The sequence below is a fragment of the Gopherus flavomarginatus genome, chromosome 8, assembly GCF_025201925.1.
Source record: "Gopherus flavomarginatus isolate rGopFla2 chromosome 8, rGopFla2.mat.asm, whole genome shotgun sequence".
In the NCBI taxonomy this organism is placed as follows: Eukaryota; Metazoa; Chordata; order Testudines; family Testudinidae; genus Gopherus; species Gopherus flavomarginatus.
The window spans coordinates 87,083,981-87,111,791 of NC_066624.1; the positions used below are offsets into that span (position 1 = coordinate 87,083,981).

At 42.4% G+C, this 27,811-nt stretch overlaps 1 protein-coding gene across 2 annotated transcripts in view; it reads left to right on the forward strand.

Annotated features, from left to right (window-relative positions):
* Nucleotides 1-27,811, forward strand: part of MED12L (mediator complex subunit 12L) — a 276,235-nt gene that overhangs the window by 19,616 nt on the left and 228,808 nt on the right. Inside the window, exons 3-7 of one of the 2 annotated variants that reach the window (XM_050965783.1) lie at nt 4,068-4,178; nt 4,631-4,900; nt 7,469-7,618; nt 8,209-8,308; nt 9,342-9,478. In XM_050965783.1, coding sequence (XP_050821740.1) covers nt 4,068-4,178; nt 4,631-4,900; nt 7,469-7,618; nt 8,209-8,308; nt 9,342-9,478 — 768 coding nt within the window. The remainder of the gene's footprint in view (nt 1-4,067; nt 4,179-4,630; nt 4,901-7,468; nt 7,619-8,208; nt 8,309-9,341; nt 9,479-27,811) is intronic. The other variant, XM_050965784.1, reaches the window with a different exon arrangement.

Sequence of the window (27,811 nt, forward strand, 5' to 3'; positions counted from 1 at the left end):
GAGGCTGTGGCTGCAAGAAAAGCCCCTAGTGGCTGCATTTGAGAAATGCTGATCTAGGGCCTGATATTTCAGAGATTCCATGGTTCTTTTACTGGAGTTTTGGGTGCTCAGTACAACTGAGGATCATGTACTACTAGGTCTCTGAGGCGGTACACAAAAAATGGAGGCATCCAAAATAGAAATCCTTTTTGAAAATCTGGGTCTCCTTTCCCATGCCTCTGGCGTATGCACAGTTATTGTCACTCTGACAAAGCTGCAACTTCCTTGTCTTACCACTGATTAATTTTGCATGAAGTGGATTTAAACCTTTTAATTTAGAAAGAAATGCACATTGTTATCAAACTTCCCGTTTTCAGTCACTGAAACAGATAATGAGCAAATTAATATCTTCATTCAGGTGCAACTTCCTGATAGCAAACTTGTAGCTTCATATATGGTAATGAAAGAGCTATTTGTTCATAATAGGATAGTGTAATTCAGCTCAACTGTAACTTGAGGTTTTATGTGTATGTGTGGGGGGGCACATAGGGGAGCAGAGGGTGCTCCTTCCATAAGCCTAGTTTTCTGACCAAATTGTATGAATGAAGCACAAAGAGGTCAGATAGTATGTGTTGGACTGTGGCTTGAGCAGGGTTAAAGCTCAAGATTCTCTGAGCCCTTAGTTGAGTAGTCACTTCCTCAGCCCATTAGACACTGTGGCCTCCATAAATGCATTTTCAGCATGTATTTGATTCCAGTGCTTGTCCATACATATTCCATTCTTGGTACACATGCACCCAGTGCACTTGAGTTTGGATTCTTTTGGCCAGCAGTGTCTGTTGGGGGCTATGCCTATGGCCTGAGTGTCCTTGTGCCTCCAACCAAGGGTATGCAGGAGGGGGGTCCCCAGCTGTTCCTCAGTTCCTTCCTTCTCACTGCCTGTGGCTGTGAGTCAGATTTGCACTGTCTGAGCTTTGTTGCTTACTGTGCAGCCCCACTCACCCCTTTCCAGGGACCCCTTTTCAGGACAGCATGCTACATCAGGAGGTGCAGTCACTGCCATATCTCAGAACAGTGGAAGAAGTACCTCAAGAGCATGGGGAGGGCTTTTACCCTCATTACTTTCTGAATCCCAGAAAGCAAGAGGGCTGGCACCTTTTTCAGGACCTGGGACAACTGAACACGTCAATGTACATGTTCAGGATAACTATAATTTTGGTAATTCCAACTCTAGATCCACGTGACTGTATATAGCTTTCACTTCCAAGATTGTTATTTACCCTGCCTGTAGAAGGTATCTGAGATGACAAGTGTGCAGTTCCCATACCAGGACATTTTGCCAATTGACAGCATGAGGGGTATTCACAAAATGCCTGGCAATAGTGGGGACTTACCTCGGGAAACAAGGAGTTCAGATTTATCTGCGTTTAGATGATTGGCTCGTTTGCAAAAGTTGCATTGACAGGTCTAACACTCCATACTACAGATTGCAACTTTTCATCCCTTAGATCATAGAATCATAGAAAATTAGGATTGGAAGAGACCTCAGGAGGTCATCTAGTCCAACCCCTTGCTCAAGGGTTTCTATCCACCTTATAGTCCATTCATCCAATCCATACTTCTTTAACTTGCTGGGAAGTATTCTGTGGGAGACCATATCAAAAGCTTTGCTAAAATCAAGATATATCACATCCACCACTTTCCCCATATCCACAGAGCCAGTTATCTCCTTACAGAAGGCAATTAGGTGGTCAGGCATGACTTGCCCTTGGTGAATCCATGTTGACTGTTCCTGATCATCTTCCTCTCCTCCAACCCCAGGACTGACCACTTGATACCGGCTACTAGATCTACTGGGATTGCCAACTTTCTATTTGCACAAAACCAAACACCTTTGCCCTGCCACTGTCCTGCCCCTCCTCCGAGGCCCTGCCCTTTCTGAGGTCCCATCCCCACTCACTCCATGCCCCCCAGCCTCTGACACTTGCTCTCCCCACCCTCACTTGCTCATTTTCACCAGGCTGGCTCAGGCGGTTGAAGTGCAGGAGGGGGTAAGGACTCTGGCTGGGGGTGTGGGCTCTGCAGTGAGGCTGGGGATGAGGGGTTAGGGGTGTAGGAGAGTGCTCCAGGCCAGGACTGAGGGGTTTGGAGGGTGGGAGGGGGATCAGGGCAGGGGTAGGGGGTTGGGGTACAGGAGTGTATGAGGACTCTGGCCTGGGGTTGCAGGCTCTGCAGTGGGGCTGGGGAGCAGGAGAATGCTCCAGGCTGGGACCAAGGGGTTTGGAGGGTGGGGGGGGATCATGGCTTAGTCAGGGAGTTGGACGCGGGAGGGGGTCAGGAGTACAGGCTTCGGGTGGCACTTACCTGAGGCAGCTCCCAGAAGCAACAGCATGTCCCCCCTACAGCTCCTACGTGGAGGTGCTGCCAGGCTGTTCTGCATGCTGCCTTGTCTGCAGGCACCACCGCCGTAGCTCCCATTGGCCGCAGCTGCCCCTATGCCTAGGAGCTGGAGTGGGGACATACTGCCGCTTCCAGGAGCCATGCGGAGCCACAGCAGATAGGGAGCCTGCCTTAGCTCACCTGCGCCGCCGACTGGACTTTTAACAGGCTGACTGGGTCAGCGGTGCTGACTGGAGCCACCAGAGTCCCCTTTTAACTGGCTGTTCCGGTCCAAAACCGAACACCTGGGAACCCTAAGATCAACAAGTAAGTCAAGAAAAATCAGTACTAACTCCAAGTCAAAGAATGAAAGTTATAGGAGGGGCTTTAGTATCCCTGAGGCCAATGGCCTACCTGTAGCCATTGTTTAAGTTGACTGATAGCACTCACCTCCAATAATCTAGGCTGCTGCTTGTGAACCACAAGCAGTGGAATATGCATGAACAAGTATTCAAAGAAAATATTGTTACTTACCCTACAGTAACTGCTTCTTTGAGATGTGTTGTCCATGCATGTCCCATGACCCGCCCTTCTTCCCTGCGGAGTCTGATAACACCTGGATTCTGTATTGGGGGAAGGAATTGAGAGATAGTTGAGGCCATCCTGCTCTTTATGCCTATGTTCAGTGCACGAGGACACTCAGAGTGCAACCGTTGCACACCAATGCATACTGCTGGCCAAAAGAATCTGAACACAGGTGTATTGGGCGTATTTGCATCCACTGTGGCATATATATGGACAATACATCTCAAATAACCAGTTATTGTAAAGTAACTGTTTCTATGTGTCTCTATTGTTGTAAGTTAAAATAATTTTGATTTCTAAGAAGTTTAAAAAAAAAAAGGTGTGACTACAATAGCTATTTTCTATAGACTAACCACTGTACAATTAGTATGAGACTAAAGCCAGGTCGCATGCAGGGATCCATTCCTGGCATTTGAAGGTTACTTGGTTTCCCATTTGCAGAGTACTAGACTACACTGTCAGTCTTCAAAAACCAAGAACAACAAATTGGTGCTGAATTAGTTTTCTGCTCCATGGAGAATGCACTTTGTGGAGTTCCCCTCCTGGATGTTCAGCCTTGCTCTCCTCCTGCATGGTCCACTGTGCACTCTAACTTGCCTGACCTGCCACTAAGTGCCTCTTTCTAGTCTGATTATTAAAAATAACAGTAAAAAGGAATTCTGTTGTGGGGTAAATCACGAAAGGTAGCAAGAGGCTGTTCATGGAGAGTGTGTACACCCTGCCAAGCTGAAGGTCTGAGAAGGGGGAACCAAGACAGAAACGAGTCTCTGGTGCCAGGAGTCAGGCTTAGAGCTGTCATGGTAGTGAATCAGCCAAGGGGATGGGATTCAGACAGTCTGGTGAATTTGAACTATGTGCATAGTTCATTCCAGTTCATGGTTGCTTTCTTCATCTACTGGGCTTTGTGAGTAGCATTTGCTCTTGCATATTTTTCTTTCTAGGCTAATTTTGAAAAAAATTTGAGAGTTGTAGGGTCTTATCATCAAGCCTTAAAATCATTTCCATTTGAGACAGGAGATCAGAACCAAGTTGCATTATAAAGGAGCATTTGTAACAAAATTATAAAGCTTCTTGTGTGCTGCTTCCAATTAATTTTGATGCAATTTAAAAAAAAATTCTTTCAGGAGGGAATGCTTGAAAGACATGAGTATTTGACATGGATACTGGATGTTCTGGAAAAAATCAGACCTGCTGATGATGAACTTCTTAAACTCTTGTTACCGCTAATGTTGCAGGTACAGAACATAGTTTAAAGCTATAGTTATTTTTGAAAACAATTATATTTTAAAATATCCCAGGTAACTTTTTTTTATTTGGTGCTCTTCAGTATATTTTAAAAAGTTGCTTATATACTAGTGTTCTACCTATAAAATGTACTGAAATCTTTTTCCAGATGCTTTGTATTTGGACTAAACTACAGTTTTAATGCTTCAAAATTCCTCATGCCTTGAATACATAAATTAGGATTTCTAAACAGAAAAACAGGACCAAAAATGCTCTTTCAGGGCAGAAGATTTTTTTAGAGTCAGAACTGTAGACTAGTGTTTCAACTACGTTTTTGGTCTGAGAGATCTAGGTGAATTAGATGATCCCTTCTAATTTATGTATGTTAGATATCAGAATTGTAGTGAAAGTGAGCACCTTGAAAAGGCTGTCTTGCTTATTATATTATGCATTTTTTTTTCAGTATTCTGAAGAGTTTGTTCAGTCAGCCTACCTATCCCGTCGCCTTGCTTATTTCTGTGCCAGACGACTGTCTTTATTGCTAAGTGATACTCCTAACCTCGTAGCTGCACACTCACCTCACATGATTATTGGACCAAACAATCCTCCTTTAACAGCTCCAAGTCCTACTGCAACAGGTCCTGTGGTGAGCCCGGTACAGCTAGCCTGTTCAGATTTCTTTTCCTGCCCACAACATCGTCCTCTAGTTTATGGACTGAGTTGTATGCTGCAGGTAGGTAGATGTTTTCAAGGCTCTAACAATTCTTATTGCAATATATGTGGGGACTTGATGATTTATGAGTCTGGTCATGGGATAAAAACTCTTCTATGTATAGGTCATTATTTCATATCTGTCTGAGACAATTATTGTTACCATCTCATGGTTGCTCACTGGTCAATTTGAAGTGAGTGGTGTCAGACACATTCCTAATGTATAGGTGCCATATCACAAAAACCACCAGTAGGTTTGGTACTTCTGACAATTTCAGCTAAGAGATGAAGATCTGCATGAGCCTGGTCAATGAACATGAGGTTGGCCTCTCCAGGTTATGACTGAGAGGTATCAATAGGACAGCAGGAAGAAGCTTGTTCTTGCTACTCTCCATGTTGGCACATATTGTGTAGACAGAAGCCCTCTGCTGGCAGAAATAATCAAAGCCTCCCTTGGAGAGCACTCTGCTAGGCACTTTGGAATGCTCGGTAATCTGGCCTGTCCTCAAGAAGCCAGTGCGTGACATCAGTGACTCTTGTTAATTTCTGCCTGGCGTCAAGCCTTTCATTCCTGAGCAAGGTCAAAGACAGGGTGGTAGTGCACTGACTCTGGCAGCACCTAACCTCAGAAGATGTCCTAGATTTTTTGAGCCTGGCACAGCGTGAAAACAGCGTGGGTCGTACTGATAGACAAGTCCCAGTGGTAATGAACTAAGGTGAGACAATGACACTCATGCTACTTGTTTTCTTATCCACCTTTGACACTATTGATCATGAGTTGCAGGTAACTCATTTATATGTGCTGGCAAGAGGTGATAGAACTAGGCTAATATAACTTCTTTCCTTTCTAAAAAGGCTCAGTTATGATGAGCAGCTGCTTCTCCCTAAGAGCTCTGACATGCAGAGTACCTCAGAGCTGAGTCCTATTTCTGCTTCTGTTTAACATCAACTTGATGACATGGCTTGTGATGCCAACAATATGCTGATGACATGCAGCTCTATGTATCTCTCAGGCATCACTTTCTCACAGGCCATGGCACCTGAGGGAATTGAGAGCCTGGATGAAGACCAGCTGGCTCAAACTGAACAAAGGGGACGCTGAATTAATGCTAAATGAAGGAGGTAAATGGGAACATCAGCACCTCTTCCTCCATCAAGAGCTTGTGACTGTACTAGGATAATGCAAAGTCTATGGACTCCTTACTGACTTGGAAAATCAAATTGCAGCTATAAGAGTTTTTCCACCCCCAGCTAGCAAGACTCTTCCTATTCCTCTTGGACAAGGACCTGCCATTAGTGTTTGTCGCCTCCATATTGGATTATTGCCGCATGTGCTCGTGCTCTTTCTCTTTCTTAGCACAGACAAATTCATAAAGCTGGTAAACAACACAGTGACTTATTTCCTAAGTGTAACAGTCCAAAGAGACTATCTTATGTTTTGCTACCTGCACTGGTTCTCCTTGTATCACCAGATCAGTGCTGAGTTTTGGTATTGATTCACAAGGCTGTCAATGAGATATGCCCAGGTTATTTTCAAATGACACTTCTCAGGCAACCTGTTTAGCAGGGTACTGTTGTTGGAATCCAGATCTGGATTTGGGAGAGCTGGAGGTAGATCGTCTCAACAACTCAACCCAGGACTCCGGAACACATTCTGCAAAGAAGCTGAGAAGAACCTTACTCTAGATATTTTTCAGATCATGCTTTAAGATCCATCTCTCCTTCACCAAAAAAATTTCCAAACCACCAAGGCAAAAGAAAACAGAGTGGCATGCTCAGAAGTAACTTAGAATTAATTTTCCTATGTTCTGAAAGTAATTTAGAGCAGGATGGGTTGCTGACAGGAACCCAACCTAGAGTTCCTGCTTATACCTCGATGATGAACAACCCTCATGGTGGGTGAAATCTTGTGCCCAATGAAGTCAATGGCAAAACTCCCATTGACTTCAGTGGAACATGATTTCACTCAGTGGTTTTTAATCCTTGTAGGTTTTTTAATCCTAGATACATAGCAATACCCCTTTTTATAATGGTTTATAAATGGATATCAGTCTTCAGGCCTGTCATCCAGCACCTTTAAGGAACAGTAGATTTACTTAGAAATAAAGTGCATTTGAATGGCTTCTTTGTGTTTTAAAATCTTGATAGGAAAGCATATTTTAATTAATGACATAAATTTTAATTTTTCACATATGCCTTTTCTTGTTAAACGAAGCCCTAAAATGACACCTATTTTGCTAGAAGTTATTCATGTTTCATAGGCAGTGTCTGATGGAAATTAGCCTTCAGTGGTGTCTTTGAGGGCAGTATGAAAGCAATACAAATGTAAATTGAGCAAGTATATATTTAAATGCAATTTTCAATTTAATAATGAATAAGGAAAATACCATTTTAATTTAATTTCTCACCCTGTTTTAAAAAGCAAATGGTTTTGCAAAGGCCTCTTTTTAGTCCTTTTCACTGCAGTTGTGAGGCAGAAGTGATTTAGTTGAAGAGACTATCTCCTTTTGTTGGTGTTTAGCTTTGGTTGTCTGTTGCAAATGTTCTGCAAAGGAGATTACTTCTAACTACTTTACATTGTCACTTGCAGACTGTAACTCTCTGTTGCCCAAGTGCCTTGGTGTGGAACTATTCCACAAATGAAAGTAAGAGCATTAATCCAGGTTCTCCTCTGGATTTACTTCAAGTTGCTCCATCTAGTTTACCTATGCCAGGTGGAAATTCAGCATTTAATCAGCAGGTAGGCTTGTTTTTACAGGGCAAAGGTCTATATTCTGTGTACCTTCAAAAAATGTAATATTTTATGCTCATTAAGACCAGCAGGTTTAGGTATGCCTATAGTCTTGGTTTGGGATTAGTTACATGTTAGCTTTAGAATTGTATTAGTTATGGTGTACTAAATTGTTTGGGAAATCTATAATCCAAACAATCCCATCATTCATAAAGTGTTGTGCATTTGAATTGCAGTATTGTTAATGCTTTCAAAGTAAAGATCTTGAGTTAATTTAAATTGATGTTATTTAATGGCACAAAACAAAAAATAGCAGACCTGTTGCAGCTGCTAGTAAAGTGAAACATTCATGACCTGAAAACTTACATTCAACCCAACAATACTGTATGAATGAAAGTCCTGAAATGAAGATATTTCAGTATAGATAATGTTTAAAAAAAAATCAATCATTTGAACATTCTGTGCTTGAGGGTACTTTTCCCTAATATAGGAAACATTGTGATACACTGTTGTATACCTTACTTATGCAGAGAAATGTGCTTGAGATGAGAATTGTGGCTTCCCAGCCACTAGCTAATGAGCAACAATAATCTTTTTAGGTTCGGGCAAAGATTTATGAAGTAGAACAGCAGATAAAACAACGAGGTTGTGCTGTGGAGGTGCGATGGTCTTTTGACAAGTGCCAAGAATCAACGGCAGGTAAAGCAAGTCAAATGCAAAGTAAATGTTTAAAAATTTGGGTGCTAGGTTTTGCATATTTGTGTGTATTTGGGCTTGATTTACATCACGTGTTTAATTTTAGGCGTAGATTTAGACTGACACAAAGTAACAGGCCCCATGTATTTTTTTTGTTTTTGGATTGGTGGTGAGTTAACATAAATGTTACTCGGGAGAGACCTTTACAATTCAGGTTCTGGGCTTAGTGAATCCTAAACTCTTGGACTAAGTGGGGATATGAAATTTGCAGAAATAGCTGCCTCAGTCCATAGGGGATAATCTTCCATGACTCTCTTGCTGACACAGGGCTTAGTGGTTTTGGGCTCCTGAGGGAAACCGTATGTAACCCACCTGAACTGTATGGTTGGTCACTGTGAGAAAGGAGGATGTAAAGATCCTTTTGGGTGGGAGTGTTCCAAGAAGGGCAGTGAGTACACCACCTAAGGACTAGAGAAACTTGCAGTTTTAATAGTAGGGTGTGTATATGCATGGATTTCTGGTAACAGACAGGATCTGGTTAATCTCTAGATGTATTTTTAGAATACAAGAAAGTATTTAGCATACCACATCTTTCATAACTGGATCAGCTATTTCTCACTAAACATTACCTTCTACAGCTTTGGTGGGCTGCGGTAGCTCAGAGGATTGATAGAGAGTGAGAGCCTTTGGTCTTAGGTCGTTGGTTCAAATCTAGCCCAGGTTGATAGTGAATGACTACTCTTTTTTTTAGCTTTTCAGAGATCAATGGGAAAGTTAGTTTGATTTTAGTCATGTTGGCTGAGGACAAGTGTCCATGTCATCATATCAGCCACCCAAATTAGCACTTTCATAGTACCATAAACGTAAAATTCAACTTCCCTCCTTTTTAGGGGTGGGGTGGGGATGGCTTTTGTGTCCATTTTACCCAGATGTTAGTGCCGTGTATATCCAGTGAAGACTTAGATTTAACAAAGAATTTTTCTGGTAAACTATTTGGTTACTTTTTTTTTTTTTTTTTTTTAACTTCCATACCTAGGGGTCACCATCAGCCGAGTTTTGCATACATTGGAAGTCTTGGATCGACACTGTTTTGACAGATCAGATTCCAGCAATTCAATGGAGACTCTTTATCACAAGATTTTCTGGGCAAACCAGAACAAAGATAACCAAGAGGTAATTAATGTTCTCCCAACCCACTTCAAAAATTGTAGGCTCATTATTCCTTTGTTCATTTCAATTATTTTATAAAAGTTTGGCCCTAAACTTTCATATCTTTGTTTAGTTTACATGCATTGGCTGATAAATTTGTTAGGAAAAAATGGTTCCTCGTTGTTATGAGACTTCTTTAGTGTTATATGGCCTAAGTCCTTTTTTATAAGGAATACTCTTTCTCCACTGGCATAGCTCCCTTCCCCCTCATTGTGAATAGAGGGAAAGGAGAGATTCCCAACCCCTTGCTTCCCTCAAACTATCTCGTCTCAACAGGTACAACTCATATTATTATTTTTTAATAATCCTCTGTAGGAACCCCAGATCACACTCCCCCTGGGGCTGCTCCAAGAGGCTTACTGGTGCTCTGGACAGAGGTGGATTAGCCACTGGGCCCACGGGGCTCGGGCCCAGGGGCCCCGGAGAACTGGAGGCCCCTGGCTTCTGCCCAGCAGATGGGGTGGAGGAAGCCCCCTCACTCCCAGACCCTTCCCCTGGCAGAAGCCGCGGGACAGGTGAAGCCCCCACAGCAGCACCTCCTGCCCCTGGCAGAAGCTGCAGGATGGGGGAAGCCCCCCGCCATCAGTGCCTCCCCAGTCCCCAGCAGAAGCCCCGCCCCCAGTGGTCCTCACCCGGCAGAAGGCATGTGACGGGAGAAGACTCCCTGGCAGAAGGGAGGTGCCACACTTCTGCAGGGGACCGGGATCAGGGTGCTGGGGCTTCCCCTGCCCCGCGCTTCTGCTGGAGAGCAGGGTCAGGGCACTGGGGGCTTCCTCAGCCAGAGACAGGGTAAAACGCTATTTTTAGGGTCACCGGTGCCCACACTGAAAATACCCCTAACTTGATGTAACAAGTGTAAAATTAGTGTCCTGTTGGTACGCGTACTTTGCTGGGGCCCTTGATGACCTATAAAATTCTCTGCAGTGTTTTAGCAGTGCGGCTGACTGGGTTCAGTACAGCCCAAAGGACTGACAAGTGGGAGGAGGTGGTGGATCCCTCCCCTGGTGTAATAAACAGCAGGTTATAAAATCCTCAAACCCTTACTCCCTGGCTTGAGGACACAGTTCAGGGAGTAGGGGGTCCCTAAACAAATTCCCTGACTAACTAACTAAAAGCTGGGGCACTTACAAACTTCATAAATGACCTTCAGGTTGGAAGATGATGCTGAACTCCTCAGTCACTGCAGAGTGGCTGCTGTCTGCAGACAGGGATCCTCCTCAGGCAGGAATCAGGCTCGTTGGTCCCAGGATTTCCTCTCATCACAAAGGGGTGCAGGGCTCAAGGTGTAGGTTATACAACTACCCTAACATCCAAACTGTAGCCTCCTAGCCCAGCCTCCAGTCACACACCCAGCAGGCAACAGCCCTGGACTAGCAGCGCTGACCATGTGGGGACTGGTCTCACCAGGGGAGCTGGAGGTGAACCCAGCCTGGCTGGGGAGATTTCTCAGTAAACGTAACAATTGGGAATCATCCGTGGGAAAGGAAAATCCAGTTGAGGGATCTGCGGTCAGGTCCCTAGAGGCCAGTTCGCAGGGGAAATCCTGCTTGTAGGCCTGGGACTCGCCAGCTCCCCACAGAGCCAGTTCAGCCCTTCCCCTGACTGGCTCCAGATAGATTCAAAATGGCTTCTCCCCTCTCCTCAGCTCCCTGGGAGGGGCATCTCCACCGCCTATTGGTTTCCAGGCAGACTCTGAGTTTGCCTTGGCTCCTCCTCCCTGAGCTGCCAGCAGACAGAGCTCCAGGAATCTATGTAATCTCCTTGGGGGTTACACCCCCCCCCCCATTATTTTTGGTGTATAAATGGGAGCTGAGCTCTCTTGAAAATTTGGCTCCAGTTCTGGATGCTGAACTTTTCTGTTAAAATCTGGCCCTTCCTTTGCAGAGCAGGTAGGGTTGCCAAATTTCTACTGGCATAAAACCGAATACCGTAGCCTCTTCCCAAGGCCCGCCCCCGCCCCCATTCACTACATTCCCCTTCCCTCGGTGGCTTGCTCTCCCCCACCCTCACTCACTTTCACTGAACTGGGCCAAGGGATTGGGGTGTGGGAAGGGGTGAGGGCTCTAAATGGGAGTGTGGGCTGTGGGTTGGGGCATGAATTTACCTTGGGTGGCTCCCGGTTGGCGGTGCTATGGGACGAAAGCAGGCTGCCTGCCTGTACTGGGTCAATGCTGCTCCCTGGAAGTAGTCAGCAGGTCTGGCTTCTGGGGTGGGGGGGGCAGGAGGCTCCACAGTTGCTCTTGTCTGCAGGCACTGCCACCTCCCCTAGCTCCCATTGCCTGGGAACTGGCAAATGGGAATGCGGAGCTGATGCTCAGGGTGGAGGCAGCGCGTAGAGCACTGTACTCCCCCACCTAGGAGCTGGCCCTACTGGCCACTTCCAGGGCGCAGCGCAGTGCCCAGGACAGGTAGAGATTAGCTTGTATTAGCCCCGCAGCACCACCAACCGGGCTTTTAATGGCCCAGTCAGTGGTGCTGACCAGAGACACCAGGGTCCTGAATGCCTGGCCACTCTAAGAAAGAGGTGGGCAAACTACAGCCTGTGGGCCACATCCGGCCCACGGGACCGTGCTGCCTGGCCCCCGAGCTTCTGGCCCGGGAGTCAGGAAGGAGGAGCGGTTGGATGAGGCAGGAGTCTCCAGGGGCAGTCAGAAAGGAGGGGGGTCAAATGGGGCAGCAGGGGGCAGTCAGGGAAAAGGAGTGGTTGGATGGGGCAGGGATGAGAAGAGGGGTTGGATGGGGTGGCGGGGATCCGAGGGCAGCCAGGGGACAGGGACTAGAGGGCCGTCAGGGAATGGAGGGGTTGGATGGGGCAGGAATCCCGGAGGGCCAGATAGGAGGTGGGGGCCGGCCCACGACCCCCTCCTCTAACTGGCCCTCCATACAATTTATGAAATCCGATGCAGCCCTTAAGCCAAAAAGTTTGCCCGCCACAGCCCTAAGAGCAGGCCATTTTCTATAGGCTTTGAAATGGCAACTTTATTCCAGTATATGGTGGTGGTTATGAGGCATTTTCACAGTAAACTGTTGAAGTCAAACATACTTGGATGTTGGTTATATAGCATCAGCTGGTTAGAGGAATTAGGAAGAAAATAAACCATTTATGCCAGTTAGTTTAGAGACTTTAGTTTTCCCCTCCTGTCCTTCCTGATTGACTCCTAGGCTTATGTTAAATTGCAAAGTGATCCCTTAAACTAGCAGAACCTGATTAGAGTTTTCAAAGAATTGTAACTTGCTGCTTGATATGATGCGTAAGTTGACTAACAGGAAGCGGGAGAGCCTTCTGTTGCTGATGGGCTTTTTTCCAGTGTTTACTGAGTATTATCTGATATTTGAGTTTTTAACAGTGGAAAAAATTATCACTTATGATGTATGTTATCTGCACGCTGAGTTTCAGAGAGCTCCTGCATCTTAATAACTGACAGGTGTGTGGTGACCATGAGTACAATGTAAATCCTGGTCTCTGTATTAGTCCATGTACCTTGTACATAATTTAGGAAAGTATAGTTGAGCCACTAGGTGGCAGTTTGTTATTAGGCACTTTTATGGGCCTTGCAAGTTTACTTCTACAACGGTAAAGATGAAGTACAGCTGGTATAAGTCACCTACTCAAGAGACAATAGATCTGTACTCAGCTAGAATGCCTCTGACTTGTATCTTGTCTTGATTTCAGTCCCTGTGTTTGCAACAAGAAGCTCTCAATCATGGGCTTATGCTTGTACTCATATTTTTAGCTAACCATTTATGTAACATTGTGGCCTGTCCTTGTGTTTTATAGTGCTCACAGCACCAGAATATCTGCACACTAACAATTATTTAAAACGGGTCGGCAACCTTTCAGAAGTGGTGTGCTGAGTCTTCATTTATTCACTCTGATTTAAGGTTTCGTGTGCCATAATACGTTTTAACGTTTTTAGAAGGTCTCTTTCTATAAGTCTATAATATATAATATATAACTACTCTATTGTTGTATATAAAATAAATAAGGTTTTTAGAATGTTTAAGAAGCATCATTTAAAATTAAATTAAAATGCAGAGCCCTCTGGATCGGTGGCCAGGACCTGGGCAGTGTGAGTGCCACTGAAAATCAGCTCACGTGCCGCCTTTGGCACGCGTGCCTTAGGTTGCTTACCCTTGATTTAAAGCAAAATTCAGTATGAAGGACTGTATGCACTGTCCCTCATTGATGGGAAGCCACTGTAGCATGTATGGCATTTTTTTTCCTGCTTCCATGGTTGGTGAATTGCAAAACTTCATCATGAAAATAGTAAATTATGGTAGTGTTTGTTTTACACTATAAGAGTGCCCCAAAAGTGCTAGGCACTGTACAGAAATATAGGGAAGGCACACCCCCTGCTAAGAAGACTTCAGAATTGAAGAGACCAAAAAAAAACCAGATGATCCAACATACATGCATGTTGGGAGTGGTGCTTTGCCACCAACATATTTTATTGGTTCCAGGAAAGATTTTTTTTTTTTTTTAATGGAAGAAGTAAAAAAAAAAATTTTTTTATTTCTTTTGGATGTCATGGAACAAATGGCTCGTAGGGAGAGATTTTAATGAGAGTATTGGAGTGGCCTGGTAAACCAGTTGAGGAAGTGCACTCCAAGCATGGAGGTAGTGTGACAAAACAAATGCGAAAGTGGTTGTGGGAAAAATGAATGATGGAGCATCAAGGCTGGAAGAGTTTAAGGGCTGGGGGTAATGTGACAAGGCAAGTGTGGAGAAGCAAAGATGTTGAGTGAAAGTGTTAGGTAGGGGCTTGAAGTTTAAACTTTGATGCAGTGGAAAAGTAGAGGATCAAGAGGGAGGTGATGTAGTCAGACTGGGCCAGACAGATGGTCTCACCAGCTTCATGAACACATGGGTAGCTGAGAGGGGGAATTGCAGAAGACCTCCCTTGGAGTGTATTTTGTGTGTGTGTGTGTGTGTGTGTGTGTGTGTGTGTAAGTAAATGGTATCAGTGACAGAGAATGGGGAAGTGAAGAAGCTATGGGCTGAAAAGTAGGGGTTCAGCTTTGGCTATGCGAGTTTGAATTACAGCGACATATGCAGGGGAGGAGGTACATAAATGGATTGAGTAAGACAGTGGGCAGGCTTATTTGGAGAATCATCAACATAAAGATTGTATTTTGAAACTGCGTAAATAGATGAAGTCACCTAAAATGAGGATCTAGAGGAGGCAGAGTGGACTAAATACTGAGGCCTCTGTGGGATACTTGCAGAAAGTGGGTGCGGTTCTGCCCACCAAAAGAGTCATTGTGGGAGAGGCAGGAGGAGAACCAGGTTGGACAGCATGACAAAAGGCAAGGGAGGACAGCATTTCAGGCGGGAAGGGAGTGATCAGCAGAGATGGAAGATGTGACACAGTGTTGGCCACAAGATTTGACCATAAGATTGTTAGGATGTGCTCTAATTAGAGAGACTCGGACTGTATTCATAATCTATCTTCATTTTGTGACCAGGACTAGTTGGCTTACAGCTGCATTGGGGGGCATAGATACCATATTGATGAAGTGAAACTTTAAGCAGGAGATGACCGATTGTTCCCGGTTTCTGATTGACTATATCTGTATCTTAGCAGGGTGATGGCTTCTGCATTACTAACTTTGAGCAAATTGGCTTGAGGAAACAAAAATAAAAATCAAACTCTGATGTGATTACAGACTAGAGCACACATACTCTCTTTGCCTTATGCTTGCTTTCATGCGAGATACAGTAGATTTACCCAACTGTTTGTGTACAGACCAAAAAGCAGTGTTCAGACTGTCTGTCTCTGAGGCCTGGTCTACACTGGCGGGGGGTGGTGGGAGAAGATCAATCTAAGTTATGCAACTTCAGCTATTTGAATAATGTAGCTGAAGTCGACGTACTTAGATCTACTTACCACGGTATCTTCAATGTAGTAAGTCAATGTCTGACGCTCTCTTGTCGACTTCGCCTGCGCCTCTCGCCCTAGTGGTGTCCCAGGGTCGACGGGAGAGTTCTCGGCAGTTGATTTATCGCGTCTTGTCTAGACGCGATAAATCGACCCCCCCCACTGCCCGTTGGTCCAGCGGGTAATGTAGACAAGTCCTGATATTTAACAACAAGTTGTCTCTTCAGTTCCTTGTTATTGTAGTACTACTTGGGTGAATTCTTTAAAACCAACGCATATGATCTGAGCTCTCCTACTATTTTTATCTCATAATGCCTTACTGAAATTCATATGGTGAGAGAGAGAGAGTGTGTTATGCTAAGCACAGTGACTAACAGTTCACTCACAACAGTTCAGCTCCACTGACTTGAGTGGAATTGCTTCTAATTCTGAGCAGTGTGATAGAATTGGGCACTAAGTATCTATGATACTGCAGAGGTAAATATGACTGAAACAGCTACTTTTCACTGACTTAACAGCAATTGCGTGTTCCATGATAACCAACCCCCAAGCAAAAAATTGTATCAGCGAAGATTTTTAAAAAAACAGTGTGTCCATGCGGTTTGATATACATGCAATCTCAAATGATATATCTGTAGAATTGTTTTGCTCGGCTCAGAAATGACTAGTGCTATAAATATTATGACACAGGTGTAATATTTAAAAAAAAATATTGTGTGGGCAGCCCTCCATTCCAGTCAGGCAATTTTAAGCAAGATTAAATGTTTACTAAAATCAGCTAGATTTCAAATGAGTGGTTAAGTATAGTAAGAGTGCCTTTTAATCCCTCCCTTTTAGCTGCTAAAATGCCTCTGGAGGTTTGGATTAAAAATAGGGCCCTTAGAAACATTGAGGCAGTATCCCACAGAGGCAGCCTAATGCACAGGGATATAGTACCAATTTCTTTCTGGACCAGGACTCGGCAACCTTTCAGAAGTGGTGTGCCGAGTCTTCATTTATTGACTCTAATTTAAGGTTTCGCGTGCCAGTCATACATTTTAACGTTTTTAGAAGGTCTCTTTCTATAAGTCTATAAATATATAACCAAACTATTGTTGTATGTAAAGTAAGTAAGTTTTTAAAAATGTTTAAGAAACTTCATTTAAAATTAAATTAAAATGCAAAGCCCCCTGGACCAGTGGCCAGGCCTGGGCAGCGTGAGTGCCACTGAAATGCCATAGGTTGCCTATCCCTGTTCTGGACCTTAGGTGTAGGTTTGCAACAGGATGTATGGAAGTCAGAAATTATGTTTAACACTCAGCAGCAGTTGCTTGACTTTCATGACTAGCAACTACCTGGTTTTAAAGTAGTCTCATAACTTCCTTTTCATGTTTGTGCACTGGAATTCAGTTTGGGCAAAATCATCAACCTTCTGCACAGCCTGAGTAACGGGGCTGTGTACTGAACTGTCCCATGGGATTGTGAATAAAGGAATTCTCATCCTCATCCCCGCAGGGCCGTGGAGTGGCTCTGTAGATGCTCAGGGATGCACACTGTGTTTTTACACATAGTGCGCTTCCATGCCTGACCCTCCAAAACCTGCAGGGAAGGACATCTGCCAGGCCTGGATGTCAAGAGCCTGTCCAAGGAAGCCATGGTCTGCACAGGGGGTATTACAGTCTGCACAGGCTCTCCAAATACTTCCTCATCTCCCATCTTTCACAATGAAATGGAAAGGCACTGGTATCGCTACGTGTGAGGGAAAAGGATGGCAGGATTTCCCCTTTTGTGAGTTTCTCTTTTAGTTAGCTTAAAAAGTACAATATTGCTGCTGCTACACCATGTGGCATGCAACTCTCTTTGATATTACCATGACTTGAAAGTGACTGTTTAACTGAGCTTCTCAGGCAGTATGGTCCGGTGGTTGGGGTACCACAGTGGGAGCCCGGAGACTGGCGGTCCGTTTGTTACTGTCTCTCACTGAGTCATTTAGGCCAGAGATTTCAAAACTGTCCCCTAATTTTGGATACTCAGTATCTCTATACCCTAGTTTTAAGACGCCTACATCCAGCTGAAGTCAATGGGAATTGTGGGCGCTCAGCAGCTATGAAAATTTAGCCCTCTGTGACTTGAATAAAACACCTCCAAACAGCATAACAAAAATTATGGTGGAATCTAATGAAAACTTTAGTCTTAACCTCCTGTATGCTTCATCTACATCTTCATCTCTGTGCTTATCTACACACTTACATAATCAGATGAAAAACACTACATTAGTGGTAAATATTATTTTACATGATTTTTTTTTCTTGTGCACTTTTCTATAAAAGTGTGTAAAATTAGTTATTGTTTAGGTTATGGTATATCCATTTTGCTTTTTTTCCCCCTACGGAAAAATTGATAGTTACAGATCAATGTTATAGAAAAGTCATTTTTACAAGAGAATGTCGCATTTTAGTCCGTAGGTCCTAACAAAAATAGTTTAGAAGGTGATTTATCTTGATATTTGTTATGAGACTTCAGCTCATCGATATATGTTCCTCCCAGTACTTTGCCATCATTTGTTCTGAATACTGAAAAGCCCGACAGACTTCTATAAATCCCACCCCGGGTCCCTTTTTAATCTCTGTGCATTTCAAGAACAGTCCAGATATGTTGATGGAGGGGTTACCTATTGTCAATCTGCCACTTCTGTTGGACATCCGAGTCCTGTGGTGACACCGTAATTGTAAAGACAGGTATTAAGAGTCTGAGTGGAGTAGTCTGACCTGAGGTTGTTTATTTCCACATTGGCCGTACATCACTGTAACTCTTTGACTTTATTGGAGTTATTTCAGATTTGCAATGATATAAATAGGAGTGGAACAGAGCCCTCTGTCAGATACTGCATGTAAGTAAAGGTCCTTTGCCCTTTTCTTCTCTTGTAGGATTGTGTAACTTTTCTCCTCACCTGTTATCCATCTCCTTTCTCCACAGTAATGCTGCTACTTTTGCTTTTGAGTGTGACACATTTTTATGGTTCCTCTAGTCCTTTCTGCCTCTTGACACTAGGAAGTGGACTTGCCAGACCAACCGTATTCTTTGTGTGATCGCAAATAAGGTTTTACATTCATTATTCCTGTTTCTATGTTCATAGGAGCTAGCTGTTGGCATTTTTTTTTAAACTACGCTGATATTTGTGTTGGGAGCTGCCAACAACAATCGCTGGCAGTAGTGAAAATAGCAAGACCATGTAGAGGGTGAGTGGAAATGCCTAGCATGGCCTCTCTCAAAAGCGAGCATCAGCACCATGCTCCCACTCAGCTTCTGAGGGTGCTGGATGGAATTGATTAGCTGCTTTCCTTTATAAGTGCTGTGGTTGGGGCATTCCAGCTGAGCTGCATTTTGCACTCTTTCTTTCTAGACTTCAGAGTGCTTAGCGGTTGATAGTCAGGTAACTACATTGCTTTTGGTTTTTGCTGGCATTTTAAACAAATGCCTCTCTGTGTATTTGATTTGACTTCCTGCCCTAAATAAATATTGCTCCAGCTATGTCTAGGCTATCTAGTGCAGATAAAGCAATAACTAATCTGAGCCTTCGTTGAAACTTAAACCTGGATGAGGACACTTTGGGTTGGCTTTTTCTCCTAAATATAAATAGGCTCAATGGCCAATTTGTTTTGAAAATGTTTTTTTTCTTAATGACCCACTCAGCATTTTATATATTTGACTGAAGATAACTTTCATGGGCTGCAACAGACGTAACTGGGCATTTAAAGTAAAATTCATCCAGCTCTGTAGGAGCTGTATAATCGCCCTGCCCCCAGTGCAGTGAATTGCTATCGTTCCCTAATATGGGGCTTGATTAGCTGCCAAGTGAGTGCACAGGGAGATTTGGTACCCCTTTCACACACAATAGAACTAGGTTTCATGTCAGCTCTATGAAAGTCACCAGGGAGGAGGCTTGTGAGATGGGCCACGGTTGGTGAGTGGGTTTACAGTTATATGGGTCCAGCATCCAAAATCTCTGTATGGGAAATGTAGTGGGACCATGCTCTCTGTTCAAGCCCAGTGGCTTGAGTGAGCATTGTGGGCCTCCACTGGTTTCTGGTGTTAGGCTGTGGAGAGGATATTGTCCCCCTTTCAACCTTGTGGCTTCCTGTTTACAGCAATTTACTTCAGTTTTGTGCAAATATGGGTAAATTTTATTTTACTGAATATCTCTAAGATGCTATTAATAGTTATTTTTATTAAACCATGAACGTTTACTTTAGAAGGAGACGGATGAAGGCTAACATTTGTAAAGTGCTTTGAAGATGAAAAGCTCTACGTAATGCTCAAGCATTATTATTACTGTTAATGAACATAAAAATGTGTGTCGTCTAGGAATTATCCCATAAAGTAGTTAAATGCAAGCCTGAATCCTGGCAAAATCACTAAATGGTGTTGAAGGTATGTACAATTATAAAATGACAAACTACTTCGATAAAACTTTTTCACATGTTCAGTCTAACACATCCTGAATAAATATTTGGACTGGGACCCTCCCTATTTTCATAGGTGCACTAAGGACCCTTTCGCAAATTAAATTATTAAAGGTTTTTCATCGTTTGACAATTTGCCAAAGAATTTGTATTCTTCCAATGCCAGGAAGTAATCTCTCTCTCTTTTTTTTTTTTTTCTTCTGTACAACAAACACTCTCCTCTAAGCTTTGGTCTCTTTGGATTTTGTTGGTTTGTGTCACAACCCTCAGCAGTTGGGGCTTTCTTTTAAATAGAAGAGAGGATAGTTTGTTTTAAATTATCGTTTTAACTGTTTCAGCCTCTTGGGTAATAAAATATTCACTTTTTAGTCTTGTTCTAAGTATATCTAAGCAATAGGGATGCTGAGGAAATGAACACATTGTAGAGTTCATTTTATCATGTGAAAATGTATAATTGAAAACATGAAATAATATTTTAAAACAGACATAATTGGATTAAAACATAAATAATTAAAAATTAGCAAAGATTTTCAGAAAGAGTGTTTAAAAGTTAGGCTTCTAAACCTGTATTTAGGCAGTAAGTGACCTTATCTTTAAGCATGCTAACCATCTCACACTGAAGTCTCATTGAATTAATTGATGTCAGTGGGAGCTGCTGCATTCTTATCACTTCTGAAAAACAGCTCAATTAGGCCTTGGTCCTGTTACATTAAAGTCAATGGGAGTTTGCCAATGACATCGATGAGCAGAGGATCAAGCCCTTATCTGTGTCTCCAAATGTGGTTTTAGTAGCTGAACTTTTGGCACACCTTTTCTTTAAAATATTGGCTAAAATTTTTTTATAATCTATTTTTGAGATTTTGATTAGCATTCTATGTATTTCGCACAGTGAAAATAGCCTGGTCATTAACTTTTGCTTATAGTCAATTTTGCTATCACAGTCTTTTCAGCTAGTAACTGCTACAGTGTTTTACAAACACAGCATGATAATACCTATCTTTCTTTTAAAAACATCTTGCCACTGCCAACAAGAAAAATGATAGAAACATTTGTTTCAGATTTTTATAGAATCTCATATATACAACATCTAAAAGTCAAATTTGATCTGACTTTGTCCCTTCGATTCAGTGAGCTGACAGCTGAACTGGTAGTCTATTTCTAGAGGTTACTGTGTCAGTCCCTAATCCTGTAAGCCCTTTGGGACACACAGGCAGTCCTTTTGACTTCAGTGAGACTTCTTATATGTACAAAGTAAAGCATGTGTGCATGTTTGCAGGATTAGAACATACATAAGACCGGTCATACTGGGTCACACCAGTGGTTCATCTAGCCCAGTTTCCTCTCTCTCTCAGTGGTCAGGGCCAGATGTCTGAGAAGGAATGAACAGAACAGGGCAATTTTGAGTGATCCCTACTCCCTGTCCAGGGCTGGCTCCAGCTGTTTTGCCGCCCCAAGTGGCGAAGAGAAAGAAGGGAGAGGAGGAGCTGTAATCGGCGGCACTTCGGCGGCAGCTCTATTGCACTGCTTCATTCTTCAGCGGCAATTCGGCAGCTGGTCCTTCCGTCCGAGAGGGACTGAGGGACCTGCTGCCGAATTGCCGCCAAAGACCTGGACGTGCCACCCTTTCCATTGGCTGTCCCAAGCACATGCTTCCTGTGCTGGTGCTTGGAGCCGGCCCAGTCCCAGCTTCTGGCAGTTGGAGGATTAGGGACACCTGGAGCATGGGGTTATATCCCTGACCATCTTGCCTAATAACCCATTGCTGGACCCATCTTCCATGAACTTATCTAATTCCTTTTTGAACCCAGTTATATTTTTGACTTTCACAGTATCCCCTGACAGTGACTTCCACAGACTGACTGTGTGTTGTGTGAAAAGTACTTCCTTATGTTTTAAATCAGCTGCCGACTGGGGTGAAAGTAACTCTTTTTAGACTTACCAGTATGGGGGCTGGCTCTGCCCCCCCCCCCCCCCCCGAAGGCAGGGGCATGAATGGAAGGACCAGGCTGAGGGTCAGCATGCCCCATCCATGCTCTCTGGCCCATGCTGCCTGGGGCCCCAGCAGCGGTTTGAAGGGCCTGGGGCTTTGGTCGTCGCTGCTGCAGTACCGAAGGCCAGATCCCTGGGCCCTTTTAAATCGCTGGCCCAGGGGCAGCTGCTCTTTTTGCCCGCCCCCATCGGTGGCTGGTGGGGAGGGGACAATGACATTAAAGTGCTGCCATGGTAATGCTTTAAGGACAGTCCTTTGCCACAGCAGGGCCGCCGACGGGAGGCAAAAGGGGCAGGGACGTTAAAGCATTTGTATTTGCTTCTTACTGGTATGCTGTACTGGCTCACTTTCACCCCTGCCTGCCGATTAATTTAATCAGGTGATTCCCAAGTTCTTGTGTTAAGTGAAGGGTTGAATAACACTTCCCTATTCACTTTCTCCATCTCATTCATGATTGTCTAGATCTCTCATATCCCTCCTTGGTCGTCTCTTCTCTAAGGGCTGGTCTACGCTCGGGGGGAGGATCTAACTAAGATACACAACTTCAGCTACGCTATTGACTTAGCTGAAGTCGAAGTATCGTAGTTCGATTTACCTAGCTGTCCTCATGGCGACGAGTCGACTGCTGCGGCTCCCCCGTCGACGCTGCTTACTCCTCCTGCCGAGGTGGAGTACGGGCATTGATTCACGGATCGATTTATCACGTCTAGATGAGATGTGATAAATCGATCCCCAATAGATCGATTTACTATCTGGTGGGTAGTATAGACGTACTCTAAGCCAGAACAACACCAGTCTTTTAATCTTTCCTCGTCTGAAAGATGTTCTTTACCCCAATAACTTTTGTTGCCCTTCTCTATACCTTTTCCAGCCTCGTTCAACAAGCAATGGAAAAGCAGGGATAAATTCTGAGCAAGATTATAAAGTTTAATAATTCAATCAGTACATGCTGAATTACTGTTTGTTTGAAACTTGTCTATTTTTCCTCTCTGCATCAAAAGTCCAGCATGAATTCCTTCATGTCTAAGGGACTGTAATGCTCAAAATTACTTTTGTGAGGCAAAGGCCGTCCTGTTACATTAATAACATGAACAGTTTTTAAAAAAACAAACTGATCAAAGAATTTCTATTAGAAAAGTTTTAAAAGGACAATATTCTTCATAAATTATTTTTTTGTTGAGTCTAGTTTGCTTTTTTTTTTTAAAGCAAATGTATAATACAATGTAGCATGTACTTCTAATCCAAGGTTTATCTTCAGTCCTAGAGTATCTTGGTATAATGAGTAAAGGCTCTCCCATCTTCCTTTCACAACTTTCTTCCATTTGGTGGTCACTGTCATGATGTCATAAATACATACACTATATATACTATTTTATTGTGTTCTAAGTGCTTTAGAACGAAAACAATAAAATTATGAACTGTCAGAAATATATTTCCAGCATGCAATATATAAATTGAGAGGTAGGAATCAGGGTCAGAGTCAGGTTGGAGTGGAAACCAGAGATCAAGCAAGGTCTGGTGCTGTAGCAGGCCAAGGTCTGTGTGGCTACCCATACAACTTCTTGTGGCAACCCTTGGGGTTAAATGGGGTGCTTAGCCAATCAGAGGGTTGCAGGGTACCATCACTGTGAGTGTCTTGGGCAACACTTCCTACAGCACTTACTTTCTATAGTGCTCTTTATTATTTATTGCCCTTATATAAATTGATGGTATGCCCACTTCTCGAATACTGTGTACAGTATCTCAAAAAAGATATCCTGGCACTAGAAAAGGTTCAGAGAAGGGCAACTAAAATGATTAGGGGTTTGGAATGGGTCCCATATGAGGAGAGATTAAAGAGGCCAGGACTTTTCAGCTTGGAAAAGAGAAGACTAAGGGGAGATACAAGTGATGTGGAGAAAGTAGATAAAGAAAAGTTATTTACTTATTCCCGTAATACAAGAACTAGGGGTCACCAAATGAAATTAATAGGCAGCAGGTTTAAAATAAATAAAAGGAAGTTCTTCTTCACACAGTGCAGTCAACTGGAGGAACTCCTTACCTGAGGAGGTTATGAAGGCTAGGACTATAACAGTGTTTAAAAGAGAACTGGATAAATTCATGGAGGTTAAGTCCATTAATGGCTATTAGCTGGGATGGGTTAGGAATGGTGTCCCTAGCCTCTGTTTGTCAGAGAATGGAGATGGATGGCAGGAGAGAGATCACTTGATCATTACCTGTTAGGTTCATTCCCTCTGGGGCACCTGGCATTGGCCACTGTCGGTAGACAGAATACTGGGCTAAATGGACCTTTGGTCTGACTCAGTGCGGCCGTTCTTATGTTCCCTGGTTGTGCATTTGCATGGGCTTCTGGGTGCCACTGTTGGAATATCAACTATCCCAGTCTCTGCAGACTTGGTTTCTAGTCCCTGGGGCCTTACAGGAACAAAGGATTCTCAGATAAGACCCAGAGGAGATGAGATGAATCCAGAGTCTGATTGCCTTTAGGAGATGTACTTGAATGTTTAACTAAATTACAATGTAAATAAAAATTCATAGCATCAGAAAGCAGGAAGTCCTGAGCTACAGCTATTATGAGATGATGTGACACGCTTCTTTATGCGCAAGAAAAGTAAACTATATATATGAGAATTGGTATGCTGTGCTTTTCACTGTCGTAAGCTTACTGATCATATAGACAATTTGTTCATTATGTTGTGCACTTGACATTTAAAAAATGCTGTATTTTTGCACTCAACTTATCCATCACTTTAAATTGATAGAATAAAGACTTTGGTGTTGTGCTCTTAACACGCATACTTTTGTGCACTGTGAGTAGTCTCATATATATCAGTGATACAACTGATAAAGTGAAGAATATACATAAGTCTGCAGGATAAGAGCCTAAGAAATTCAGCTATTTTATACGGCTCTTCATGCATGTAAATTCATTGTTCGTAGGCACTTTGAATTTTGAGGCGGGTAAACATTTTAATATTTTTCAAGTAATTGGAGCCATGTCTTTTTGTTCAACAGAGATTGTCTTTTGAATAAACATATTTACTGTGCTAGTGAAAAGTATGAAGCTGTAGAATCAGTGCCATGTTTTTTGAGTTTAATCAACTGCAACCAACTCGTGCTTCCTTTTTTTTTTCTTGGCACCTTACTTTTCTAGAAATGTACATTAATTTTATTTTGTAGATATATAATCAACATTTATTTTTATATTTGGACTGGCAGTTGTACAATATTAACAAGTAAATTACACATTTAGAAACAAACAGATGTTTTCCCTTTTTCAATTTCACGAAGCTATTTTTCTAGTTTATTAATGCTAGAAAAATAAACCAATAAAGAACTTTTTGAAAGCCTTCAGTAAGAAGAGAAATGATTGTCTCTTTAAAATATTCAGACAATTCTACTATAAAATCTGTTTAAATTCAGTGTGAAACTGGAAAAGATTTAATTTAATCTACAGCTGCTTTTGTCAACCTCAGTGCTGTCCTCAGTAGCGTAAATGCATGTTTTTTAATTTATTGCAAAGTATACAGAGTATACTTATAGTAGAATTTTAAATTGGACCTGAGAAAATACTGTATCATTCAAATGCAAGAAGCCACAGCTGTTCTTGAGCCAATTTATAAAGAAATTTTAGCTTTCAGATTACAAGGTCAGTTGGCTCTGTTTTTGTTTTTGTTTGATTGGGAAATAGTCCCAAAAAAAAGAGATCAAAGTTAATTATGCAGGCTTTAGTCAAATAAGACGTGATTAATGTTACTGGCATATATATTATCTAGGTGTGTTCTGTTGTGTGTGTGTGTGTGTGTGTGTGTGTGTGTGTGTAATATATACACACACGTATGTGTAATAAATCTCATCATTCTTTTTATAAATCTACCTCCACGGTTAGTGTCAGAGTAAAAGGTTTGAATGTTCTTTTGTTTTTAATCACAGTGTCTCCTCTCATTTAGCAGCCAATCTGAACTTTCAGGTTATTATTTGATAACACTGACTGCAGAAGAAGAAAAGCTTTCCTAATGAGGGTTTAAAAAAAATCATTATATGAAAGAGAGGGTTTGAGTCTATAAGCCTTTGCCCCTAGTTCCAGTTGGTATTGTACTTAATTGAAGCTGTGGTTCCTTAATAGAACCTGTAGAAATGTTATAGTGTAAATTATTACATTTCACCAAGTACTTAGAAGAGATTCTGTGTGTCTGATAAAGCAGGATTTGCAGTTTTCCAGCATGTCTTCATAGTCTCAGTAGACTCAGGAAAAATGGGAAATGTCAGTACCACACAACCTATCTCTCTGATATGTATCTCAGGATGAGCTTTGATGTGTACCAGGGACTATTATTATTAGAAAGCTTAATTATGCAGGCTGGAAGGAACTAGTGATGACCTGTTGCATTAAGTAAACAAATTTAATGCATTGTTAGATGTAATTTGTGTTTTTGTATATAGTGGAGGGGAAATGCCAAATCTGTTCTATCATCTTCATAGTGACATATATGTAGTCTGCATGTGTGAGTCACTGTCCATTTGGACAATTGAAAAGAACTTTTTTACATTTGGACATTTGACAAGGGCCAACTGTAATAATCATGGATCCCCATGTGTTTATCGTGTTTGTGATCACTTCCTGCTTATTTAATCATAACATTAATATTCATAATAGAATCTTATAACTTCATGAGTAAAACTGTTTATATAATGTTTTCCCTGCTCTTTATTTTATAATCTTTCCTTCATATAGTATGTTGAAACATTTATTATACTATGTTTATTATAAACCTGAGGCTGGTTAGGGTGGACTTTTGCTAGGACTTGAATTAAGCCAACAAGAAACTAGCACGTTGAGCTTGGTGGCATCACAGATGGGTTGGCCGCATGGTGCAAATTCTTTTATTTTTCATATTATTTTTAAATATAGGATAATAACTGATGAATTTGTACAGATATCTTTGGAAGAAAATGTTTGTATATTATGTGTGCGGATATAATTTTTATAAAGAACAATAATTTCATTATGTTTGTGCTGGGAGTACCCGGTGAATGTATTTTTGGGCAAGTCTATGGAAATTTTCCCCTAAATTCATTTATCAGCATTTTTATCCTTGAAATTTCACGTGTGCCCCAGGCTGGACCAAGATAGAAGCATCTAGGGATGCTTGCACTCTGGTTCCACCTCAAGAAGTGGCATGGTGGGACCTGTTCAGGACTTGCTCATTTTCTTAATTTCTCTGCAGTTTATTTTCTTGTCAACTTGTCTTTCTCTGTCTCCTCCCTTCTGTTTCCCCTAAACCCAATCACAAGATTCCTTGATTAGTCCAAAGACTGTAATGGACCCTACTGATATTGGGAGTTCACAGAACTCTTCATGACCTGCAGTCTTTCGGCTGGAGTCTACATTTTATCATTTCCTTAGGGTTCTGAAAAATCAAGGTCTTCAAGTGTAGGTGTAAGTGTTACTGAAAATGAGGCACTTGATTTGTTTGCACTAGGAGCAGCCATCCTTTCTGCTTACTGATGAGAGAGAGAGAGAGAGAGAGATGATCTGTATGGGGGAGGTACAGACTTCAGCTAGGAAAAGGAGTGCTGTTGTGCTAAACACAGCAAGACTGCAACTACAGGGATCTGATGATCTAAGAAACTTTTCTTTTCCCCAATTTAAGACTGTCCTTGGTTGAGCTATAGAGCCACTTCCTTCCATTTTTTAAACTTGTTTTCTGTTACTTGCAGAAAGGGGAACAGGTTAGTGTAAAGTTCAAACTATAATATCATAGGTATTTCCTGCCTGGGTTTTGAAGATATGGTTTATCATTATTTATAGAGAAGTATTTCCATCTGCCACAGGAAGAAGTGCGTTTGACCCTTGCAGTCCCTGCTATAACCCTATGGTTCTATGATTGTTTCGTTTGATTATGAAAGATAAAGGAAATGTTTTGCCACCCTACATTTGTTTACAGGATTCTGCTTTTTACTGTTGATCTTTTCTATGGTTTTA